The sequence below is a fragment of the Typopeltis vanoorti genome, chromosome 6 (genome assembly GCF_054136105.1).
Source record: "Typopeltis vanoorti isolate ZY-2024b chromosome 6, IOZ_Tvanoo_1.0, whole genome shotgun sequence".
NCBI lineage: Eukaryota > Metazoa > Arthropoda > Arachnida > Uropygi > Thelyphonidae > Typopeltis > Typopeltis vanoorti.
The window spans coordinates 20,881,891-20,903,440 of record NC_143554.1 but is presented as its reverse complement, the minus strand read 5'-3'; the positions used below and the strand labels follow the sequence as shown (position 1 = coordinate 20,903,440).

The window sequence follows — 21,550 nt, the reverse complement described above, 5'->3', positions numbered from 1 at the left end:
ACATTTGTTGTGAGTGATAAGTTATGGACAGGAAAGATTTGTTAACCTTTTGTAGTTCCTTCCATTATAAAAACTCATTTAAGTTCAGGGATCTATATAGCATTCATTTCTGAAAAGATTGTGAGAATCCTTTCCTTTTGTGTTACATGGTGATCACATCCATTTCAGTAAAATTATGGAGACTACAACTTGTTAGAATAATTACATTTGTTTCCTGACATTTCAACCTTCGTATTAAGGTCATTATCTGGAGTATACACGTATGTGTATATTCCGAACGCAGTTGTAGTCTCCTGAATTTGACTGAAAGGAGAATATTGTAGGTTGACAAGAATAAAGGTTAATCAGAATCCGAGTAGCTTCTCATTAACTTCCCGATGATGTTAGTTTGGGTAAGATAAGAGCATTCATTTTGTGTTATATTGTGCTGAAGGAGTAAGAATAAGAATGAGCAACAGACTTTTTAGAAAATCAAATTTCTGCTGAATCTCACTTTGGTGTTACAAGTAATTTAGTCTCCTTTGATCTGAGATGTGGAAAATGTAGCTGACTGTGTCTCAATGTCTATTGCTGCACCAGCAAAATTAATAAGGAATCTCTGACAGAGTTTTGAGCTAAGCTTAATGTAGGGTCCATGATTCTTGATTATATAAGCTAAAATGAGTTTTAGTATGTTAAATTGGGGACATTGTACTTGTTGAAAATATACATATTTAAATGTGTAAGAAAAGTTAAGAGATTTAGTTTAGTTCTTTAGGATTTTCCTCAAAATGATTGCAATTTCATTAGTTATTGTTAGAAATATGCTTGATTCATGTATGTAAACTTTATTTCTTTAAAGATATGTGAAATGAAGAACTGCAATAAGTGTATCTATTTTGAAAATAGGAAAAAGCAAGATCTCTATTTGTGGTAAGATCATTATTTTAGAATGATACTTAAACAATTTAATTTTAATAAATTTAACCTAAAGTGTACATGAATTTTTCAAATGTTTTGAAAATGCATGAAAATGACTACTTTTAAATATACCTAAACACAGCATTAATTTTAATATAACATAATTTAATGTCAGCTGCCAAATCAGTTTGAAAGCACCACATCTTATCATTGAAGTTAAGCAAACCTGAGCCCAGTTAGTACTTGGGAGTGTAAACTTGGGAACTCTAGGTGCTGCTGGCATGACAATTTCTGTTAATTTGAAGGATTTATATAAGGATGGCTTGCATCTAAATGGATTTGGTGTCTTGAGAATGAGTTCATTGATTCTTCAGAAGTACAAAGTCAGAGAAACAAGAATGCTGGGGGGGGGGGTTGTGGGTAAACGTTGGTCCTGGCAACCTAGAGGTTAGTAAGTGGAAGAGTGTGATCATATGATGCAAAATGTAGCACTGCAGGTTAACTTCAGTGGGCTATAAGTAACACAAGATGTAAAGGATGTTGTGGGATGAAGGGTGGGGGGTATTGCAGTTTGTGTATGTGAGTGGTATGAAAAGTTCTCAGCCTAACAATGAAAAAACGAATATATAATTTCAAAATTATTTTTATTTTTCAACATAACTCCTTTAAGACTAATACATTTATTCCAGCGATGCTCCAACGCCATTATCCTGTCCCTTTAGTGGTTCTCAGTAAGATCTGCAAAATACCCCTCTACAGCTGCATCTTAATTCGAAGAAAAATGCTGACCAGTGAGGAATAGTTTTAGTTTTGGGAAGAGATAGAAGTCAGAGGGAGTCAAATCTGGGGAATAGGGTGGATGTTCCAACAATTCATAGTGCAGATCCCTTAATTTTCTCATTACCAAAACACCTTTGTGGGCAGGTGCATTGTCCTGATGAAAGATGATTTTTTTTTCCTGCAAACTGGGCCTTTTCTGACGAAGTTTTTCATCTAGTCTATTTAAAAGATTGGAATAATATTCCCCAGTTACTGTTTTACCCTCTTCAAGATAATTAATAAACAAGATGCCTTTAGCATCCCAAAACACTGATGTCATGACCTTGTCTTCTTTGGTGCTGAACAACCAGCTTCTGTCCACTGTTTGGATTCTGGTGTGTAATGATGTGCTTTATTGAATCCAAGTCTCATCCATAGTAATAAATTGATGCACAAAATCAGTTTTATTCTTGTTAAAACACTCCAAGCACTGTTCAGAGATTTTCATTCAAGTGCATTTTTGATCTGCACAGCACCCATCTTGTGCAAATCTTTTTCATTTGCAATTCTTCATGCAAAATATATCCTACACATTCTTTTGAAATGCCTAATAGGCTCAGCAATTTCATGCACTTTGACTTGCCAGTTATCCAATACCATATCGTACACTTGATCAATGATTTCTGGTGGTGTTACACTTTTTGGATGTCCTTCACGTGAATCATCTTCAAGTCTGGCACGGCTACATTTAAACTCGACAGCCCATTTCTTAATTGTCGAAAACAAAGGAGAAGAGTGCCCATAAACTTGTATGAACTTCAAATGAATTTCTTTTTGGCATTAAACCTTCTTTTACAAAGAATTTTATAATCACATGATACTCAATTTTATCCATTTCAAGGGATACAGACAACACTTTGGCTTCCGACAGCTGTATAAAAAAAAAACTTCTTGATAGAATGACTTGCAATTTCTCTTGGTTGCTTATGACAGATGTACCAACTTAAAAAAAAAAAAAAAAATTGCCGATAGTGTTGCCATTTATGGTTGAGGCCGAGAACTTTTCAGACCACCCACGTATATTAATGCCAGAAGAATTGAGCAATTGGATTTGAAATAAGGTTGAGGAGTTTTTGGCATTGATTAGCACAACTTGACCAAGAGTTATAGGCATTATTGAGACATGGATGGTTGACTAAGGATGATACTGTCAGAGGAACAGAAAATGCAAGGATATAGTGTTTGCAGAGAAAGAGAGAGACGTAGAACAGAAGGAACAGGACAGTGGGGAAGGGTTTTGCTAATGATAGCAGAGGAATTAAAGCCAAAAAGAAAAGAATTACATCATGGGGACAAGGATTCGGAGGGCAGTTCATTTGAAACAACAAGATTAATTATGTAATTGGTTGCTGCTATAATCCAGGGTATATAAGGGAAATTGTAGATGACATGCACTCACAAATTAGCATGATGAGTACAAGTTGAGTAATTATTATGAGAGATTTCTACTATGGGGACATAGATTGGGAGGAGTAATGGTCACAGCCAGGGAAGGAAATGGAATTTATACAGCTGTGAAGAGATGATTACCTGAACCAGCATGTAATGGAGGGGGACATGATTATTGATTGTTACTTGACACCTCCAGGGAGTTCAAAGACTCATCGAGGGAGGACACCTGCTCTATAACTCTGTCTCCACCACTCAAATTCACCAACTGATTGCAACTACGGCAATGCCATCTACTGCCGACCACCACTAGTATTTCCACAAAACAAGCACAAACATCCATGCCCACAGTGGGATTTGAACCCACAGCATTTTGGCTGGAGAGAGGATACGCTAACTATTCGGCCAACCAGACCGGCAATATGTTAGCTGTCATAATGGATAAAATGAGTAAAGCTAAACACAAAATAGACAAACCTGTCTAAAACTAAGCCTAATCACACAAATAGTCAAATCAATCATGTTAATTTAAAATAGATATTGCGCGCACACACACACACACACCCCACCATACTAAAATTTTACTTATCTTTTTAATGCTGTTTGTTGACTGTCTACTACTACTACCTTTGCCAACTAGATAGTTAATGATAATGCCCAAAATAGGTAATAGAATAAGCAATTATGGTTGGGAGCCAGAGGAACAGATTTATATGCAATGAGAAAAATTAGAAAAAACAACTAGCAGTATAAAAAAAAAGTGTTCAAACTATTTGAACTTTGAATCTCTGAGGTCAGTTTTAAAAATGAAGATATTAGAAAGGAATCTGATATGGTTAGGAGATGAAAGATTAGCAAAAGGAAAGATATTGGATGGTAAGAGAGGGAGAAGGATGTGGATGTGGAAAATATAAGATCCAACAGTAATGAAGTCCTCACAAAGAGTGGATTAATTTGAATGAAAATTACTGCCAGGAAACTATTAATATAAACCAACTGAGTAGTACTATTATACTACAGGAATTTAATGACTTTCTCAAACCCTTGCAGTTTGAAAGCGATTTTATTAAATACACTTCACCATTTGTAGTGGTTATTATTATCTTTTGTATGTGTGTTTCCATTATAAATTACTTTTTACTCTAGACCCTAATGGTATACAGCTAGTTATCCTCTACTTATATCATATTTGTAACATATGCTTTTTTTCCCCATTGTTATTGTTCTCTTTTTAACCACACAGTTACAATGAAAATTCTGTTGTTTATAAAATTTTACTTAGGTTTCTAAAACACATGCTCAGGTTTGTTCATCTGGTTTTGGTTTGAACAAGAAGTCAAAAGTATAGTAACTAAGATGTTATTGCAATATTGTAGAATATTCACTATGCATCCAAACCCTTATTCTTTCCTCAAAGTAGTACATAGGAGGAAAAGTAGGGCTTAATAGAATCGTAAATTACTAAACCAATTTTTCAGGAAAGACTTGAAAAATTCTTCAATAAATGGCAAGAGCAAGAGAACAAAAGGCTTGATAAATGATTGGAATGGGATTTGGACTCAGTGTGAGTTTCTGAATAACAATAATAAGCAGAGTGTGAAACAGTTTTGATGAGCTAAAGCAAATGTTCTAATTGTTTTCAAAATATAATATTTGACTCTCACTAGAGCAAACATTACTCACAAACCTACTTATAACAAACTAATGCAAAGTCCCAACCACAGTTTCATAGGTAAACATTTTGCTACAAGAAATTCACTATAACAAACTACTTCTTCTTCTTTGGCACTATAGCCCCCATGTAGGGCCTTAGCCTCCCATTTTTTGAGTTTCATAACTCACTACAAGGTGGGGTCATTACTCCCATGCTCAACCATGTGTAACTGTCTGTGAAGCGTTGTGTTCTTAAGACCGGTTTGCCTGCTTTGCAGGAGGAAAAACCCCAGATAAACTGGGGAGAAAAACCCTGCAGTCCACGCCCAAGACCGGCTAACTTGGCTATGTCTGAGAAAAATCCTTTGCTCCTCACATCAGCGACGAGAATCGAATGCAGGACACTCCTTTCCCAGGCATATGGTTGTGGAGCACGTAACCACTCAGCTAACTGTGCGGACTCACTATAGCAAACAAAACATTATAAAAACTGTTCCTGTTGTCTCTATGAGTTGGTTATAGTGAGAGTCTGCTGTAGTTTGTAATGGATCTCACACAATTTTAAACCAGTACTGATATATCATAAAACACATAAATTGTAAAGAAGAAATGGAATTATTAATTTTTTTTTTTTTTTTTTGAGCCAAACACTGAAAGCTATTTTGAGGATTCTTTCTCCAAGGACTACAGCTTTATAGGAACTAATACACTATTTCAATTTAGTGAATTAAAAAAAAAAAGAGTTTTTGAACAATGTGACAGAGAACTATCTTTGCACTACTCCTGTCAATAATATCTAACTACAAGATGTGTGAAAACATGAGCCTTATATGACATTATTTTAATGTTAAACTCAAAATTGGAAAAAAATCCTTTTCATTATATATATTGTGAATGAGTTTAAGATGCTATGAGAGACATGCCAGTGCTTGGGTTGAGCCTATCACAATGAATTTGACTCCACAACGCATAGTATAATACAGTCAGTCACAAAGTATCTGACTTGTACTACAACCTGGTCATCTCTGTGACACTGATAAGCTAGCAGCTGCAAATGTGTGATTAATTGTGAAGATGATCAGTTTGGAGCACAAGCCAAATATTAAGTTGCTAATGCATGGCTGGAAAGTGTAATTTACTGTAATAATCAAGTTACTATAAAAGTAATGCAGTTTTTTAAATAAATATAACAATGTTAATGACAGGGATATAAATACAGTGAACTCTCAATTATTTGATCTTCAAATAACCAAATCTTCAATTATCAGACCAACAAACTGATTTACGGCCATGGTCGGATAACTGAGGGATTACTGTATGAAATATCATCATTCACTTTCTAACATATTGTGCCACTTTTTCCAAAGACATTATTTGTACAATTAAGAATATGTTTAAACATAACATCCTAAAAAAAAAATCTAAATGTCACATGAGAGACAAGTAAGCTCATTTCATCTGGACATAAACATCATCACAATACAAAAATAACAGTAAAACAATAAGTTACATTCGTGGACAAAATGAACACATTAATGTGTGCTGGTGCTGGCCTCTATTTACAAGCATGTCTGTAAAACAATCACACACATACACACAAAATGAAACAACATCCATTTTAGATGTCATTCAGTAATGAAATAGTAGATCATATGCAGTAACCAAACAGTCAGATCACTGAAAAAGCGACATATAAAAATGCAACAATAGTAACACTATTATATCACTAGTCTTTGATACAGATTTCACTAGTTTGTGAGAATGTACAGAAAGTAAAAGTATATCTATAAAACAACAGTCACATATATAAATGCAGATATGGAATATCATACTTCTTTAGGCTGTATCATAAGCATATACATAGCCTTGACTCTGAAGAACATAAAGCCTTTTTTCAACAGCACTAGTATATCTACTGAGAAGTTTTTTGTCGTCTTCATTATTTACTAGCTGGGCCAAGCTATGCAAAAGGATCTGAGCTGTCTGATAATGCTGAAAACACTCTTTAGAATTTCCAAAGAGTTCTTCAAGTGCTGCTGACTGGCACATTTCAATAGCATGATTATAAATAAGACGATCAGCAGTAATTTTGGATGATGCTGGATCTACTCCTGAAGACTGGAGAATTCCTGCACCATTCAGTGATTTACACATATTTAAGCAATGATGATAATGGTCCTTCATTGTGCACAAAACTTTCTTCACAGAAGATGATGGTTGTAAATGGCCAGCTTGTACTTCCTGTCTGGATAACTGCAGAGAGGATGATAGCAGCTGGAGAGCCCTCATATATAATACTAGTTGTTCTGCTTGTCGATAGCCTTCACTAACTATTGATATCTGATCTTGAGACTCTTTCTTTGCAACTGACTCAGTCACTGCAGATATTGGTGATGATTTAAGCTTTGCTAAATCTAATATACATTCCACCAGAGCAAGAATGAAATTTAATTTAGCCAAGGTTTCATTATGCTCCTTCTCCATTAATGTTTCTTCAGGTAGCTCAGGTGCAACAAATGTTAATGGTCCTTCTAGAGCACAACAAGCTTCATTAATTACACAGGTAGTTGAACTGCGTCGTACCCTGTGTGGAGAAGAACTTATTTCATCACTTTCAGTGCTAGTCCAACAAAGGTAGGAATGATGATATGGAATAACAGCTGTTCCTGGAGGACTCTGTGATGCATTCCAGTACTCTTTGGATGTCATGTCAGGAAGGGTTAAGGTACGTGCCCCAAATGTCATTCTCAGAGGACATGACATAGTATTGATATTTCTATATGGCTCTAATTCCTTCTGTGCATCAACATGGCATTTAATACCTTGTGAGTTTACTCTACTAAGATTTCGACTAGGAGATCCCATAAATGGAGATTTGTTTGACAAAAAACAATACCCTAGAGGTCTGCAGAGTCCCGACCTCCTGTGTGGAGAAACAGTCGGAGTTCCACCGCTGTAGCTTCTTCTCCTTCTAAGGGAATGGGGTGTACCAATCGAAAACTGAACTGTGGGGGGTAATAGTGTTGTAAAACCAGAATTTAGTTGACCAGAATCAGAAGAGTGTGAGCTGTTAATACATGCTCCAGATGAATTACACTGAAGAAGGGGAGCCTTGGATGATAAAGGAGAAGAAGCTGGAGAAGACTGTCCTCTACTTCCAGTGGACTTGCCAGATGTTGATGATCCTGTATCTGGTACACTACGTTGAATATGTGCATATGCTTCCTTTTGAGAGGGCACAGGAATAGGTTCTGAATGGGAGTATGTAAACATTGCAGCAGGCATTGTCACACCAGAAGTGGAAATCACTGGTAGCAAAGGTGGTTGTTTAAGCCCATTAAGGGGTGGCGAACCTGAATGCTGAGAGATAATGTTTTTCACTGCACTAGAAATACAAGAACTGTGATGGGCACCACCACTAAGATGTAACCTGTTAACATCACTAGGCCATTTTGAACAAACATGTCTTGAAGTTTCACCTAAAATATCTTCTGGAATACCTGCTGGAACCATGACAAAGTCCTGCTCATCAGGAGAAGAGGGAATACTTCTATCCTTTGAAATTTGAATATCTTGAGGTAGATCAGCATCTCTTTCTAATTTTTTACACCATCTTTCTGGAGAGGATGGAAGATTGCTTACTGATTCTGCATCATCAGGAGAAGTAGGACTGATACATATGTAGTCAGGAGATAAAGTTAAACGACTTGGTACAGGAACTGGAGAACTTAATTTGGTTACTGGTTTCAAGAACGCATGTTTGAAAAAGTCATCAAAGTCCATTCTATCCTTTGCATTTCTTTTCAACAATGAAAGTAAAAGATCTGTAAGTTCTGGTGATGTACCATTTGGAATTCGAGGAACTAAATTGGCATTAGTCTCATAAAAATGCTTCAGAGCTTGAGGAGTTTGTGCCTGAAAGGGTGCTTTTCCTGTAAGACACTGAAACACAATTGTTCCAATACTCCAAAGATCAGCTTTAGCATCATACTGTAATGACATGATCACTTCAGGTGCCATGTACATAGGAGAACCACAGAGCGTAGCAGCCATAACACCATTTTCCAAAAATCGTGCAAAACCACATGAGATTCAAGAGTACTGGATCTGATCATTGCATCAGAGAACTTAAACACTAACCACTCTGGCTATGCTTCCTCCACTTGAAGAAAGTGACCATATAGTCTTTACCTGGGAAATTGCCAAACATGCAGAATTTTCTATTAACAAGGGATTTATGTGGAATTACAAAGCAGGTGATTATGACAAGCTGAGGAATTAGCTTTCAACAAAGCCCTGGCATAACAATTTTGAGGGAAGAGATGTTGATGGTGCATGATAGGTGGTCAAGGGGTATTTGGAAAAAGCAGTATTTGAATGTATACTTAGAATCAGAAGGATAAATCAGATAGGAGTTAGATTGAATAGCTTCATTAAGCAGGAGTTGCACACAAAGAAAAGGTTGTGGACGGATTATAAAGAGAAAGATAATCAGCAAGAAGAATAACCAGTATGGTAAGGAAAGGAACCTTAAAGAGTTCTTTTGCTATGTGGCAAGTAAAAGAAAGAATAACTATGGAATGATGACCTCAAAAAGTGCTAATGGTGGGGAGATACAACCAAACCAAATAGTTCAATTACTAGTGAGCATTTTGTAGAGGTATACTGTCTAGGTGACATTGAACAAACACAGCCATAGGAATTGATGACATATTGACCTGTGTATTACAAGAATGTGCAAGGGATTATCAGCCTCCTCTGCCTAAGTTGCTTAATTTAAGCCTCAGTACTGGGAAGGCACTAATGGAGTGGAAAGAGCACAAAATAGTCCCATTGCATAAAGGAGGCTCCAAGACAGACGTAGCAAATCATAGGCCAATCTGCATCAAAGGAGTGGTGGTTATGTGGGGGGGGGGGGGGGTGGGGGGGGGGGGGGGTGGGGGGGGGGGGGGGTGGGGGGGGGGGGGGGTGGGGGGGGGGGGGGGTGGGGGGGGGGGGGGGTGGGGGGGGGGGGGGGTGGGGGGGGGGGGGGGTGGGGGGGGGGGGGGGTGGGGGGGGGGGGGGGTGGGGGGGGGGGGGGGTGGGGGGGGGGGGGGGTGGGGGGGGGGGGGGGTGGGGGGGGGGGGGGGTGGGGGGGGGGGGGGGTGGGGGGGGGGGGGGGTGGGGGGGGGGGGGGGTGGGGGGGGGGGGGGGTGGGGGGGGGGGGGGGTGGGGGGGGGGGGGGGTGGGGGGGGGGGGGGGTGGGGGGGGGGGGGGGTGGGGGGGGGGGGGGGTGGGGGGGGGGGGGGGTGGGGGGGGGGGGGGGTGGGGGGGGGGGGGGGTGGGGGGGGGGGGGGGTGGGGGGGGGGGGGGGTGGGGGGGGGGGGGGGTGGGGGGGGGGGGGGGTGGGGGGGGGGGGGGGTGGAGTCTTGACAAGTAAAAGACTTATTGAGGAAAATTGTAGATAGGAAGTTAGTAATAATGTAAATTTTTCATGTAGTACTATCATATCCTGTACACCCCTTGAGGGTACATGTCAGGAATTTGATGATGATGAACTAGTCCAATAATTTAATGCCAGTGGCTGAGGAGTATATATCCAGAACTACTGATCAGCCCATCAATGTGAAAATATAAGCAAAGAATTTGGTTGCTACAGACAACTGGACTTCAATGAATTTTAACATACACCCAAATTATCATAGTCCAAACATCAGTGCCATAAATATTTTAAGCTTCCAAGCTATTATCTGAAGACTAATCTACAACTTTTCTTTTAGATCCAAAGACATGAAAAGTTAAGGAACTTTATCATTTCCTAATTTAAAGATAAAATGCTGTACTCCAAACAGCAGTACTTCCCAAAACTATAACTAGCTGATAACTGTATATCATCAAAATGTAATAACTGAATATCTCCAGTCAATTAACATAACTACAGAAACCCCCCCACCACCACCCTAGCAAAAAAATCAGATTTAGCTAAATAAATAATTCTGTAGTAATATAAGATTTGCTATTAGACATTTTATAGAAACATCCTTCTGCTTTATAGAAAACTGAAGCTGAAGGATGATAATAATCATCATCCTTCATCCATACTACTTTCAAACCAGCACAAAAGTTATCTTCTTTTCTACCATTTACTAAGAATGTAGTGCCACCAATATTGTTACTTGGTGTTTGTCAAGTATCTTATCAACTTTGCTACTTTGGACAGACACTGTGATAAGTTCAGAATCCAAGAACACCAACAAAGACGGCATAAGATTTCTAGAATCAGAAGGTTAAGGCCTTTTCCTCATCAAACAAAGATTTTCTCCTACAGATTTAAATTCCATCACCTATTCCTTGAAATGTGCAAAATACTGCATCAACACCCTGAACTGTTCATAATTTTTTAAAAAAATAAATTTTGAATTACTTGGTTCCCTGGAATTTTAATAGTGCTTACTACTGTTCACTCAGCTGCGAATGAGACCTGTCAAAGTATTCATACCGTTTGACTTATTCTTGTATTCAAATTTTGATTACTGCAACCAATTCTTTTGCCTCCCAATGATGTGTTAGAGTGAGCAAAATATGAATTTTTAATAAATTCTGCTTTCCTTTACACGTGTTAAACTGTCTTTTCAAGTATTAATATGATGTAACATATAATTTGAGTTCCTGTACTACAGATGATGGCAATGATAAATAAATAAAAAAGCCAAAAACATTGAATTATTTAATTTTAGCTTAAAATTGCTCAAATAGTGATCCAATGTAATTAACACTGTTGAGCATGTTAACATTTTTTGTTGTATATGTATATATATATAAAAGAGAAGCTAAAAGGATGAAAAGTGAATGTGCAGGAGAGGTGTGAATATGAGAAAGTACAAGCCATGATGATTGTGTTTATGTTACTGCCACAGTGATGTTTCAATATATGACTCAACCACCGTGTTCGAGGTGGTTGATACCAAAGTATCAACCACCTCGTTGTTTCTTTGGTACTCAGGTTTTCGTTGGTTCTTTGGTACTCAGGTTTTCCTTTCAAACACAAATACAGTCTGTAGAGACTTAAGTCTGGACTCTTGATGTCCATACTTAAGTCTCCTAGTCAAAGGTGGATATAATAATAGCAATCACAAGATTTTTCATAGTGAATTTAATATAAGTTGTTCTCAGGCTATGCAGTTATGACAAAAATCAGCCCCCAAATGCATAAGAAGAAGAGCATTTTCACACCTAAGACTTGCATTAAGACAGACCTAGCTATAAAAACTTAATTCTTCATCATTATAAATAAATATATTAATCAAAATTCCATAAAGATACTGACCTGGTTGGCTGAGCGGGTAACATATATGCTCTACAACAAAAAAAAAAGGGTGTGGTTTCTAATTCACATGGATTTCTGTGAATGTCTTTAGATGGGAGATGGATTTCACCATCTGGTGTGAGATATCACTTCTCTGATTGCTGGGAGCCTAAGGTGGCTCAAAAAAGTTTCAATGTTTGATTTTTAGAGTACTAATGTGATATCAGTTTACAACTTTTTTTTGTAGCTGGAAGTCACAAAAATAAACAAATAAAATAAAGGTTTTAATCAAAACTGGACCATTCAGCATTTATACTGTAGTAGTATATATATGTATTCAGTTATGCTATAAAGATATGCACTCACCATTCTGTACAAGAAATTTCACTGATGGTCCCTTGGGTACATTAGAAATCCTGCAAAATAAAATAATAAAAATACGAACAATAATTCTATTTATCATTATCGTGAAAAGTTAGCATTTAAGTTTCTCACTTGCTTCACATATGTACATGACATAACATTATTAGAAAAATATTTCAAGAACATGCTTTATTTTTTTAGTTCTTGGTGGATCTTGTCCTTTAAAGGCCATAGCTTTCGATTTTTCTGTTGATGTTATTATACCATAATCTTTGGCTATCTCATTTAGATCTAAAGTAGTTTTCAATAAATTATCTTCAGAATTTGTAATTATTATTTGGTTGTCGGCAAAAAGGAGTGTGTTTAAGTTCACTGTAGGAAAAAGTTTAATTCCTTGATGTAAATTTTTATTCCATTTTATTATTATTTCGTTTAAGTAAATATTAAAAAGAGCTGCTGAGAGGGGGACATCCCTGTAGGATCCCTTGGTTTATCTCTCTCGTATATGATAGCTCGTGATTTAATCTTATTTGTATTTGATTATTTTCATATATACTTGTGATAGCTTTTAGGATATTATTTGGTATTTGTCTTTCTTTTAATATGTTTCTTTTAACTTTGTCAAATGCTTTTTCAAAGTCAATAAATGCAATATGTGTTTCTAAATTGTATTCTCTTCTTTTTCTCTATTATTAATTTTAGGCAAAAGGCCGGGTCTATACATGATCGTCCTTTCCTAAATCCATTCTGTACTTCTAAAATAAAGTTTTTGGAATATTTCATTAGTTTCCTATTTAAAATTCTGCTATATATTTTGTAACAGGAATTTAGTATACTTATACCACTATAGTTTTTAGGGTCATCTCTACTACCTTTTTTAAAGATAGGAATCACAATTGCTTTTTTCCATTCTATTGGGGAGTTACCAGTTGAATAAATTTTATTTAAAAATAATAAGAGTCTTTCTTTGAATCTTGTTCCTGCATATTTATATAGTTCTGAACCTAGCTTATCTTCTCCAGGTGATTTTCCATTTCTTGTTTCTTTTAGGCTGATTTCTAATTCTTCTTTAGTTATTTCCTTTTCATTTTCGCTGATTGTTTGCCAGTTGTCTTTTTTAAAATATTTGTCTGTTCATAATTCTGTGTAGTAATTTAGAAATTCTTCTAATTTCAATTCGGTGTTTAATTTTATATAAATCATGTTCTAAATTAGAAACAAATTTGGTCCATGTTGTAATAGATTTCACGGTATGATATGAACACAGATGGATAAGAAAATAACTTTTTATTAACTTAAAAGCTAATATTTCACTGGTATTATATCCAGCGTCTTCAGAGCACACAACACAAAGTTTGTTACAAATGCAAGACAACCACAATCCGGTGTAACAGTGGGGCTAGTATAAGTAATTGCAGTGTGCAACACAAGACTAAAGTCCTAATATGGCACCATCCAGGTTAAAAAAAAAAAAAAAAGTTCAAGGTTTTGAAATAGTAGTCCAAATGATAATCTTAGAAAGTTTGAAAAAAATATGAAATAAAATAAAAAAAAGTAATAAATATTAATTTGGTCTTAGGATGACTGTCTCCCAAATCTTTGGTAGATTTATACAGCCATACTTGTTAAGGTTTGGAGTATGTTTTAAGGCTTCTGTTGATTCCAGGAACAACCTCTCTGACTTGTAGAAGCTTCTGTGCATTACTTTTGTTTCTTTCCAATTGATCCTGTGTGCAAGGGTATCCAAAGCATGGTCTTCCAGACCTGACTTGCCATAGCGAAAGTGTTGGATATATTTTTTGTGTTCACTGAGGCGGATGTCCACAGTTCTTCTTGTCTGTCCGTAGTAGGCTTGATGGCAAGAACAAGGCACTTCATAGACTCCTGGATGTGATAAAGGAGTGCATTTGTCCTTAGGAGAACAGATGAGAGAGTTGCTAATTTTACATAAGGTTTAAATACTGTGCGTAGTTAGTGTTTGTTAAGCACCCTAGATATCTGAAAAGATATCTAGGGATGGTGATAGTTTTGTTGTAGTCTTCTGTGGTAGATTGAGGAGATTTATGGGTAGCATTTACTATGTTATCTATCTTATGGGGATTATAATCATTGGTTAAGAAAGTGTGACGTAGGTGAGAAAGTTCAGCAGTGAGAGCAATGTCATTGGAACAGATTGCTCTAGCTCTATGGGTTAGTGTTTTTAAGATACCATATTGTTGAGAAGGGTAATGGTGCGATTGTTTCTGTAAGTGTCTCCCTATATTTGTGGGTTTTCTATAAACCGAAAATGATAAGGAACCTTTTGGAAGACGTGTGATCAGTGTGTCAAGGAAGGGCAGGCAGTCATTGGCTTCTAGTTCCATTGTAAAGTGGATTTTAGGGTGCTGGCTATTTAGATGCACTAAAAATGTATTCAATGTGTCTGGCCCATGTGGCCAAATAGCAAACACATCGTCAACATAGCATAGCCAGAGACTAGGTTTGAGAGTGGCTGTATTGATAGCTAATTTTTCCAGATGTTCTATGTAGAAGTTAGCTAAGGGGGGGGGGGTGAACCCATAGCTGTCCCATCTAATTATTTGTATATTTTCCCTTTCCATGCAAAATAACCTGCCTGTACTGTGAATTTAAATAGCTGAAATATATCTGGGGGAAATTGTGAATTTAATAAGTTTATAAGTTTTATAAGACAGGAAGAACTGTGGACATCCGCCTCAGTAAACACAAAAAATATATCCGACACTTTCGCTATGGCAAGTCGGGTTTGGCAGACCATTCTTCGGATACCCCTGCACACAGGATCAATTGGAAAGAAACAAAAGTAATGCACAGAAGCTTCTACAAGTCAGAGAGGTTGTTCCTGGAATCAACAGAAGCCTTAAAACATACTCCAAACCTTAACAAGTATGGCTGTATAAATCTACCAAAGATTTGGGAGACAGTCATCCTAAGACCAAATTAATATTTATTACTTTTTTTTATTTTATTTTATATTTTTTTCAAACTTTCTAAGACTATCATTTGGACTACTATTTCAAAACTTTGAACTTTTTTTTTTTTTTTTTTTAAACCTAGATGGCACCATATTAGGACTTTAGTCTTGTGTTGCACGCTGCAATTACTTATACTAGCCCCACTGTTACACCAGATTGTGGTTGTCTTGCATTGTAACAAACACTTTGTGTTGTGTGCTCTGAAGATGCTGGATATAATACCAGCGAAATATTAGCTTTTAGGTTAATAAATAGTTATTTTCTTATCCACCTGTGTTCATATCATACCGTGAAATCTGTTATAACATGTCTGACGAACACATAAGCCTATCCATGCGTAAAAATTTGTTCCATGATTCTCAATGTCTTTTTCTGACTTCTCTTTTAGCTATGGCTCTTATTCTTTTATATTCTATTTCATCTTCTAATCTTTTACTGCTTAACCATTTGTGGTAGGCTTCTTTTTTCTTTTTGATTATTTCTTTCATTGTATCATCCCAGATCTTCAGTTTTTTCCTTTTATTGAATTTTTTGGTCTTTCTTAAGCTTTCATTCACTGCTGCATTTAGTATCGCTTTTATATTAAGCCATTCTATTTCTATTTCTTCATTTTGTTTTATTGTATCTCGATATTGGTTAATTCTCTGTTCATATAGCCATTGTACATTTGTGTCATTCAATAGTCTAGTTTTATAAACAAATGTTTCAAATTTTCTTTCTGTTCTTGTTACTTGTAGCCATTTAAGTGGTAATCTTAATTTTATTTTAACAAGGAAGTGGTCACTGCTTATTTCATATCCTCTGTTAACTCTAACATCTAGTGAAAATTTTTATGTCTTTTCATTTAATATAAAATAATCTAATATTGATTTCAATCCTCTTGCTGCCCAAGTATATTTATGTATGCCTTTATGTTTATAGAGGGAATTCATTATTTTTAGGTTATTATAAACTACAAAGTCAATCAATTTTTTACCATTCCTGTTTAGAGTATGTTCTCCATGTATTCCTATATTATTATTATTTTCGTGTTTCAAATTCTTGCATCTAAGTCTCCTGCTAAAATTATGTAATCATTTTTATTTATTTTATTATATATGTTTAGCTGATTATAAAAATCAATATTATCCTGTTCTCTTCCTTCTTCTGGGGCATATAAACCAATTACAGTTATACCCCGACTTAAACGAATCCGGAGTTATGAGGTTTCATATATGTACGTATTCCCGTCCCGCTTCACCACTAGTCGCATCTTTCTGGCGGCGGCTGCATTCGCCAGTGTCGCACATGCTGTGAACAAGCACTGATGTTGTTTCGTGCAGTCTCCATTCATACATGATTTTTACAGTCTACAAACCTTGTGATTGTTTAATCGCATGTTCTTGATAAAAATTTTATCACATAAAAAATAATAATGTCATCTAAAAGAAGCAAGTTCGATTCTTCTACAGCTAGCAAGAAAAGAAAAACATTGACTTTGGAAACAAAACTCAACATTATTAAGGATTTTGAAGGTGGAATGAAAATTTGTGAGCCAGAAAAGAAGTCGATCTACAGGAATCCACAGTAAGAACAATCATAAAAGTAAGGTTTGCAGATTTTGGAGGACATAAATTCTAACGAGGAACGAATTGTAGCCACAAGGCAAGGAATAAAAAAATCATTAGCTTGCTATGAAGAAATTTTGCGTGACAAGAAAAAGACATTATGCCGTCACACAAATCTATTAGATTTTATGAAACCATCGACGTCGAAATAACTTTCTTTTTTTTTTATGTACAAAAAACTACAATTATGATTATATTTCTACATCATAATTGTAGTTTTTGTAAACCTTTGGTACCAGTTGTATGTTTGTATATATAAACTACACGCAAAATTATACCCTGAGTTACGCGAATTCGACTTATGCGCTTTTCGTTGGTCCCATCTACAGAGTAACTTCGGGATTTTACTGTATTGTTAAATAGCCTCTATTTTTATTCTAGCTTCTATTATTCTTTCATTCCATAATTTATAATGTTTTAACTGTTTTGAAATGGAGTTATGAATCCAAATCATGACTCCTGCTTGTGCTCTTTGGTCTCTGTCCACTCCACTGTATATCACATTAAATTTTTGGTTCTCGTAGTTCCTTTTAATTTCTTTTTTGTTTCAGTGATTACTGCTATTTTAACATTTCTTTCATTTAATAGTTGGTCTAATTCTATTTCTTTATATGCTATTCCTCTTACATTCCAGTTTGCTATGTGTATTATATTATGTTGTTTCCATTATTGTTTTACCTTTTCCATTCCAGGGTCGTTTTCCATAGATTCAATCCAATTATCTTTTTCTGTCAGCTTACAAGTAGAATTATGTTCTCCATGTCAGGAGACTAACCTGACGATGGAATAGTTCAGTGGTAGGGCACCTTAAGGCTTCTGAACTAGCCTTCCTCCAAATTTAAACCCATAGGAGGAATAGGGTATATTGAAGGGGGAAAGAGTAGATTATAGAAGAATTATAGTAAAGTTTATAGAGGGGCATAGTTGTACAGTCAGAAATGAAAAGATTCCCATGGTCCTCAAGTACTCTAATAACATAAGGGTCATAAAATAAGAAGAGTTGGCTGATAAGGCCTTATAGGAAAGATTTAAGTAAGTAGATCTTCCTCAAAGTAGAAGAAGAAGGGGATAGATCCAGCTAGGGGTCCATGGGAATGCCACTTCCCTTACAATCAAGATGATTGCCCCTTATGGCCCTGTTGGTCCACGAGTCCTTATTCAGTATATTCGGACCACCCCACCATACACACATGCATGCACGTACACACACACATGGTAGGCTCTCCTATCCGACACAGGAGACGTGCTCTCTAGGGGTTACAGGGTCCCCCCCCCAAGAGGAATATAAAACTTTGTTTTACATTCCAAAGAAGATGTAAAAAAATGCTTTATTATTATTACTAAAGACCTCCAAGGGAGTTTAGGGAGTCATTGAGAGAGGCCACATATCATTCACACCAGCTGCCATACCTTTTCTTGAATTCATTCGCATTACTTGAACTTACCACTCTAATGGCAAGCCATTCCAATCACATACTACTCTATTAGAAAAAAATCTAGCTCACAATCCTCTGGCAGCATTCATTCTCAACTTTCACAACTGCCCTCTTATGATTCACCACCCTCAGTATAATGAAATTTTTCATCAACAAAGTCTGTAACATTCTTTCAAAATGTTTCTTATGAATTTTCAGCATTTTTCACTCCTCAGAAATAACATATAGTTATCTATTTCTGATGAAATAAGATTATGTTGAATGTTACTCTTTCAACAAAAACCAGTAAAAACTTATGCATCATAAATATCAAAAATATTTACCAACTTAGTAGTAGCATGAGTTAATTTTTACTTTTTAATAACTGGATACAGTATGTAATTCATTTTGTAGAATTAGTTCCTACTCCTGAAATTTGTTTTACATTCCAAAGAAGATGTAAAAAATAGATGTCAGACAAGTTTCTACTGATTCTGACCAACAAAAAAGGATTCCTGCATCCAGATATTTAGTTGATATCTGCCAATTGCCCAGGGTTCATTAAACACAATCATAAAAAAAAAAAGTTCAAAAATGCAGTAATTAACACTTCATTGTGATTTTGTTTGCTGGCATAGGGTTATCTAGGCAGTCTATGAGCAATGGGGCTACAAGTGAGCTTATGATAAGTCTCCTGAACTTCGGGAAAATTAATGAAGCCATTCTTGAGATAATGAGAGCACATCGCTGCTGATGAAGATGAGCCTACCCTTACAATTTTATAGTAAACTTAACTGTAGTGACTTGTGTTCTATGACCTGTGCTCCAATAATGCTGTTTTGAATTCAGTGAAATATCAGCCTAATAAATAAACTGTATAATAAATTAGCTTAGTAAACAATTTTACTTTGCTTACACAGAGTTTTAAGTTCATATTAAAAAAGGTGTAACATGATACAAGTTTATAATCTTTATTTTATTTTTTAGTTGGGAAATTTTTAAAAAAAAAAGCACATTTTCATATGAGAAACATGGTACAGGAAGGCCTCATTTTATATTTCCTCTATTTACAAAGATTCAAATTAACAAACATTTCAAAATCAATATCAAAAAATCCAAAACATAAACAAAAGACAATATATATATTGTCTTTTGTTTATGTTATGTTATGTTTTGTTTATGTTATGTTTATGTCCCATATATACATATGGGAACATTAATCTCTATCCCTGCTTGTTAGTGTGTTCTTCAGCAACCACCATATAATCTGATGCGCTGTTTTGGCTACCTTTGTAATATGCCCACTAAACTCCAACTCAACGTCTACACACACAAGTCCCTGGCCTCATCAGTTTCCTGCAGTTCAGTTACATTAATATAGTAAATGGCTGCTGATCTAATCCCAAAATGCATCACCTTACACTTGGCCACATTAAACTGGCAGCCATTAACTTTGCCCATACTGCTAGTTTGTTTAAATCTTTCTGCAGGATCTCTGCATCACCTTCATTTATCATTGCTCTTCCCAGTTTAGCATCAACAGCAAACAACTGAATATTTCCTGTCAAATCATATCCCTATATCACTGATATTCAAATTAAACAAGAGAGGACTATGTACTGAGCCCTGTGATACACCACTGGTCACTTGCCTTCTCCTGGACTCAACTCCTCCATAAACTACTCTTTGATATCTGTCCATTAGCAACCCTCTAATCCAAATCACCATAATTCATATCCATCCCAATTTTCTCAAATTTATGCAATTGCAATAAAATTCTATGTGGAATCGTCAGATGCTTTAGCAAAGTCTAGCAATATTCCTTTATCCAACTCCATCGTTACTAGATTATAAAAAAGGAAGCAAATTACTAAGGCAAGAACCTATGCTGTCCCTTATACAGTATCACATTCCTATCCACCCAATCCTGAATTCTGTCTTTCACCAATTTATCCAATACCTTAACCACCACTCCTTTGATGCAGATTGGCCTATGATTTGCTACGTCTGTCTTGGAGCCTCCTTTATGCAATGGGACTATTTTGTGCTCTTTCGACTCCATTAGTGCCTTCCCAGTACTGAGGCTTAAATTAAGCAACTTAGGCAGAGGAGGCTGATAATCCCTTGCACATTCTTGTAATACACAGGTCAATATGTCATCAATTCCTATGGCTGTGTTTGTTCAATGTCACCTAGACAGTATACTTCTACAAAATGCTCACTAGTAATTGAACTATTTGGTTTGGTTGTATCTCCCCACCATTAGCACTTTTTGAGGTCATCATTCCATAGTTATTCTTTCTTTTACTTGCCACATAGCAAAAGAACTCTTTAAGTTTCCTTTCCTTACCATACTGGTTATTCTTCTTGCAGATTATCTTTCTCTTTATAATCCGTCCACAACCTTTTCTGTGTGTGCAACTCCTGCTTAATGAAGCTATTCAATCTAACTCCTACCTGATTTATCCTTCTGATTCTAAGTATACATTCAAATACTGCTTTCTCCAAATACCCCTTGACCACCTATCATGCACCATCAACATCTCTTCCCTCAAAATTGTTATGCCAGGGCTTTGTTGAAAGCTAATTCCTCAGCTTGTCATAATCACCTGCTTTGTAATTCCACATAAATCCCTTGTTAATAGAAAATTCTGCATGTTTGGCAATTTCTCAGGTAAAGACTATATGGTCACTTTCTTCAAGTGGAGGAAGCATAGCCAGAGTGGTTAGTGTTTAAGTTCTCTGATGCAATGATCAGATCCAGTACTCTTGAATCTCATGTCCCCCTCCATTACATGCTGGTTCAGGTAATCATCTCTTCACAGCTGTATAAATTCCATTTCCTTCCCTGGCTGTGACCATTACTCCTCCCAATCTATGTCCCCATAGTAGAAATCTCTCATAATAATTACTCAACTTGTACTCATCATGCTAATTTGTGAGTGCATGTCATCTACAATTTCCCTTATATCCCCTGGATTATAGCAGCAACCAATTACATAATTAATCTTGTTGTTTCAAATGAACTGCCCTCCAAATCCTTGTCCCCATGATGTAATTCTTTTCTTTTTGGCTTTAATTCCTCTGCTATCATTAGCAAAACCCTTCCCCATTGTCCTGTTCCTT

General features: G+C 36.3%; 1 protein-coding gene across 1 annotated transcript in view; it reads right to left on the bottom strand.

The window, feature by feature from the left end:
- Positions 1–6,597: 6,597 nt before the first annotated feature.
- Positions 6,598–21,550, bottom strand: part of LOC150105325 (serine/threonine-protein kinase unc-51-like) — a 55,380-nt gene continuing 40,427 nt past the window's right edge. Inside the window, exons 5-6 of the mRNA XM_090393929.1 lie at positions 12,413–12,462; positions 6,598–8,849 (exon numbers count right to left, since the gene is read on the bottom strand). Coding sequence (XP_090250055.1) covers positions 6,598–8,849; positions 12,413–12,462 — 2,302 coding nt within the window. The remainder of the gene's footprint in view (positions 8,850–12,412; positions 12,463–21,550) is intronic.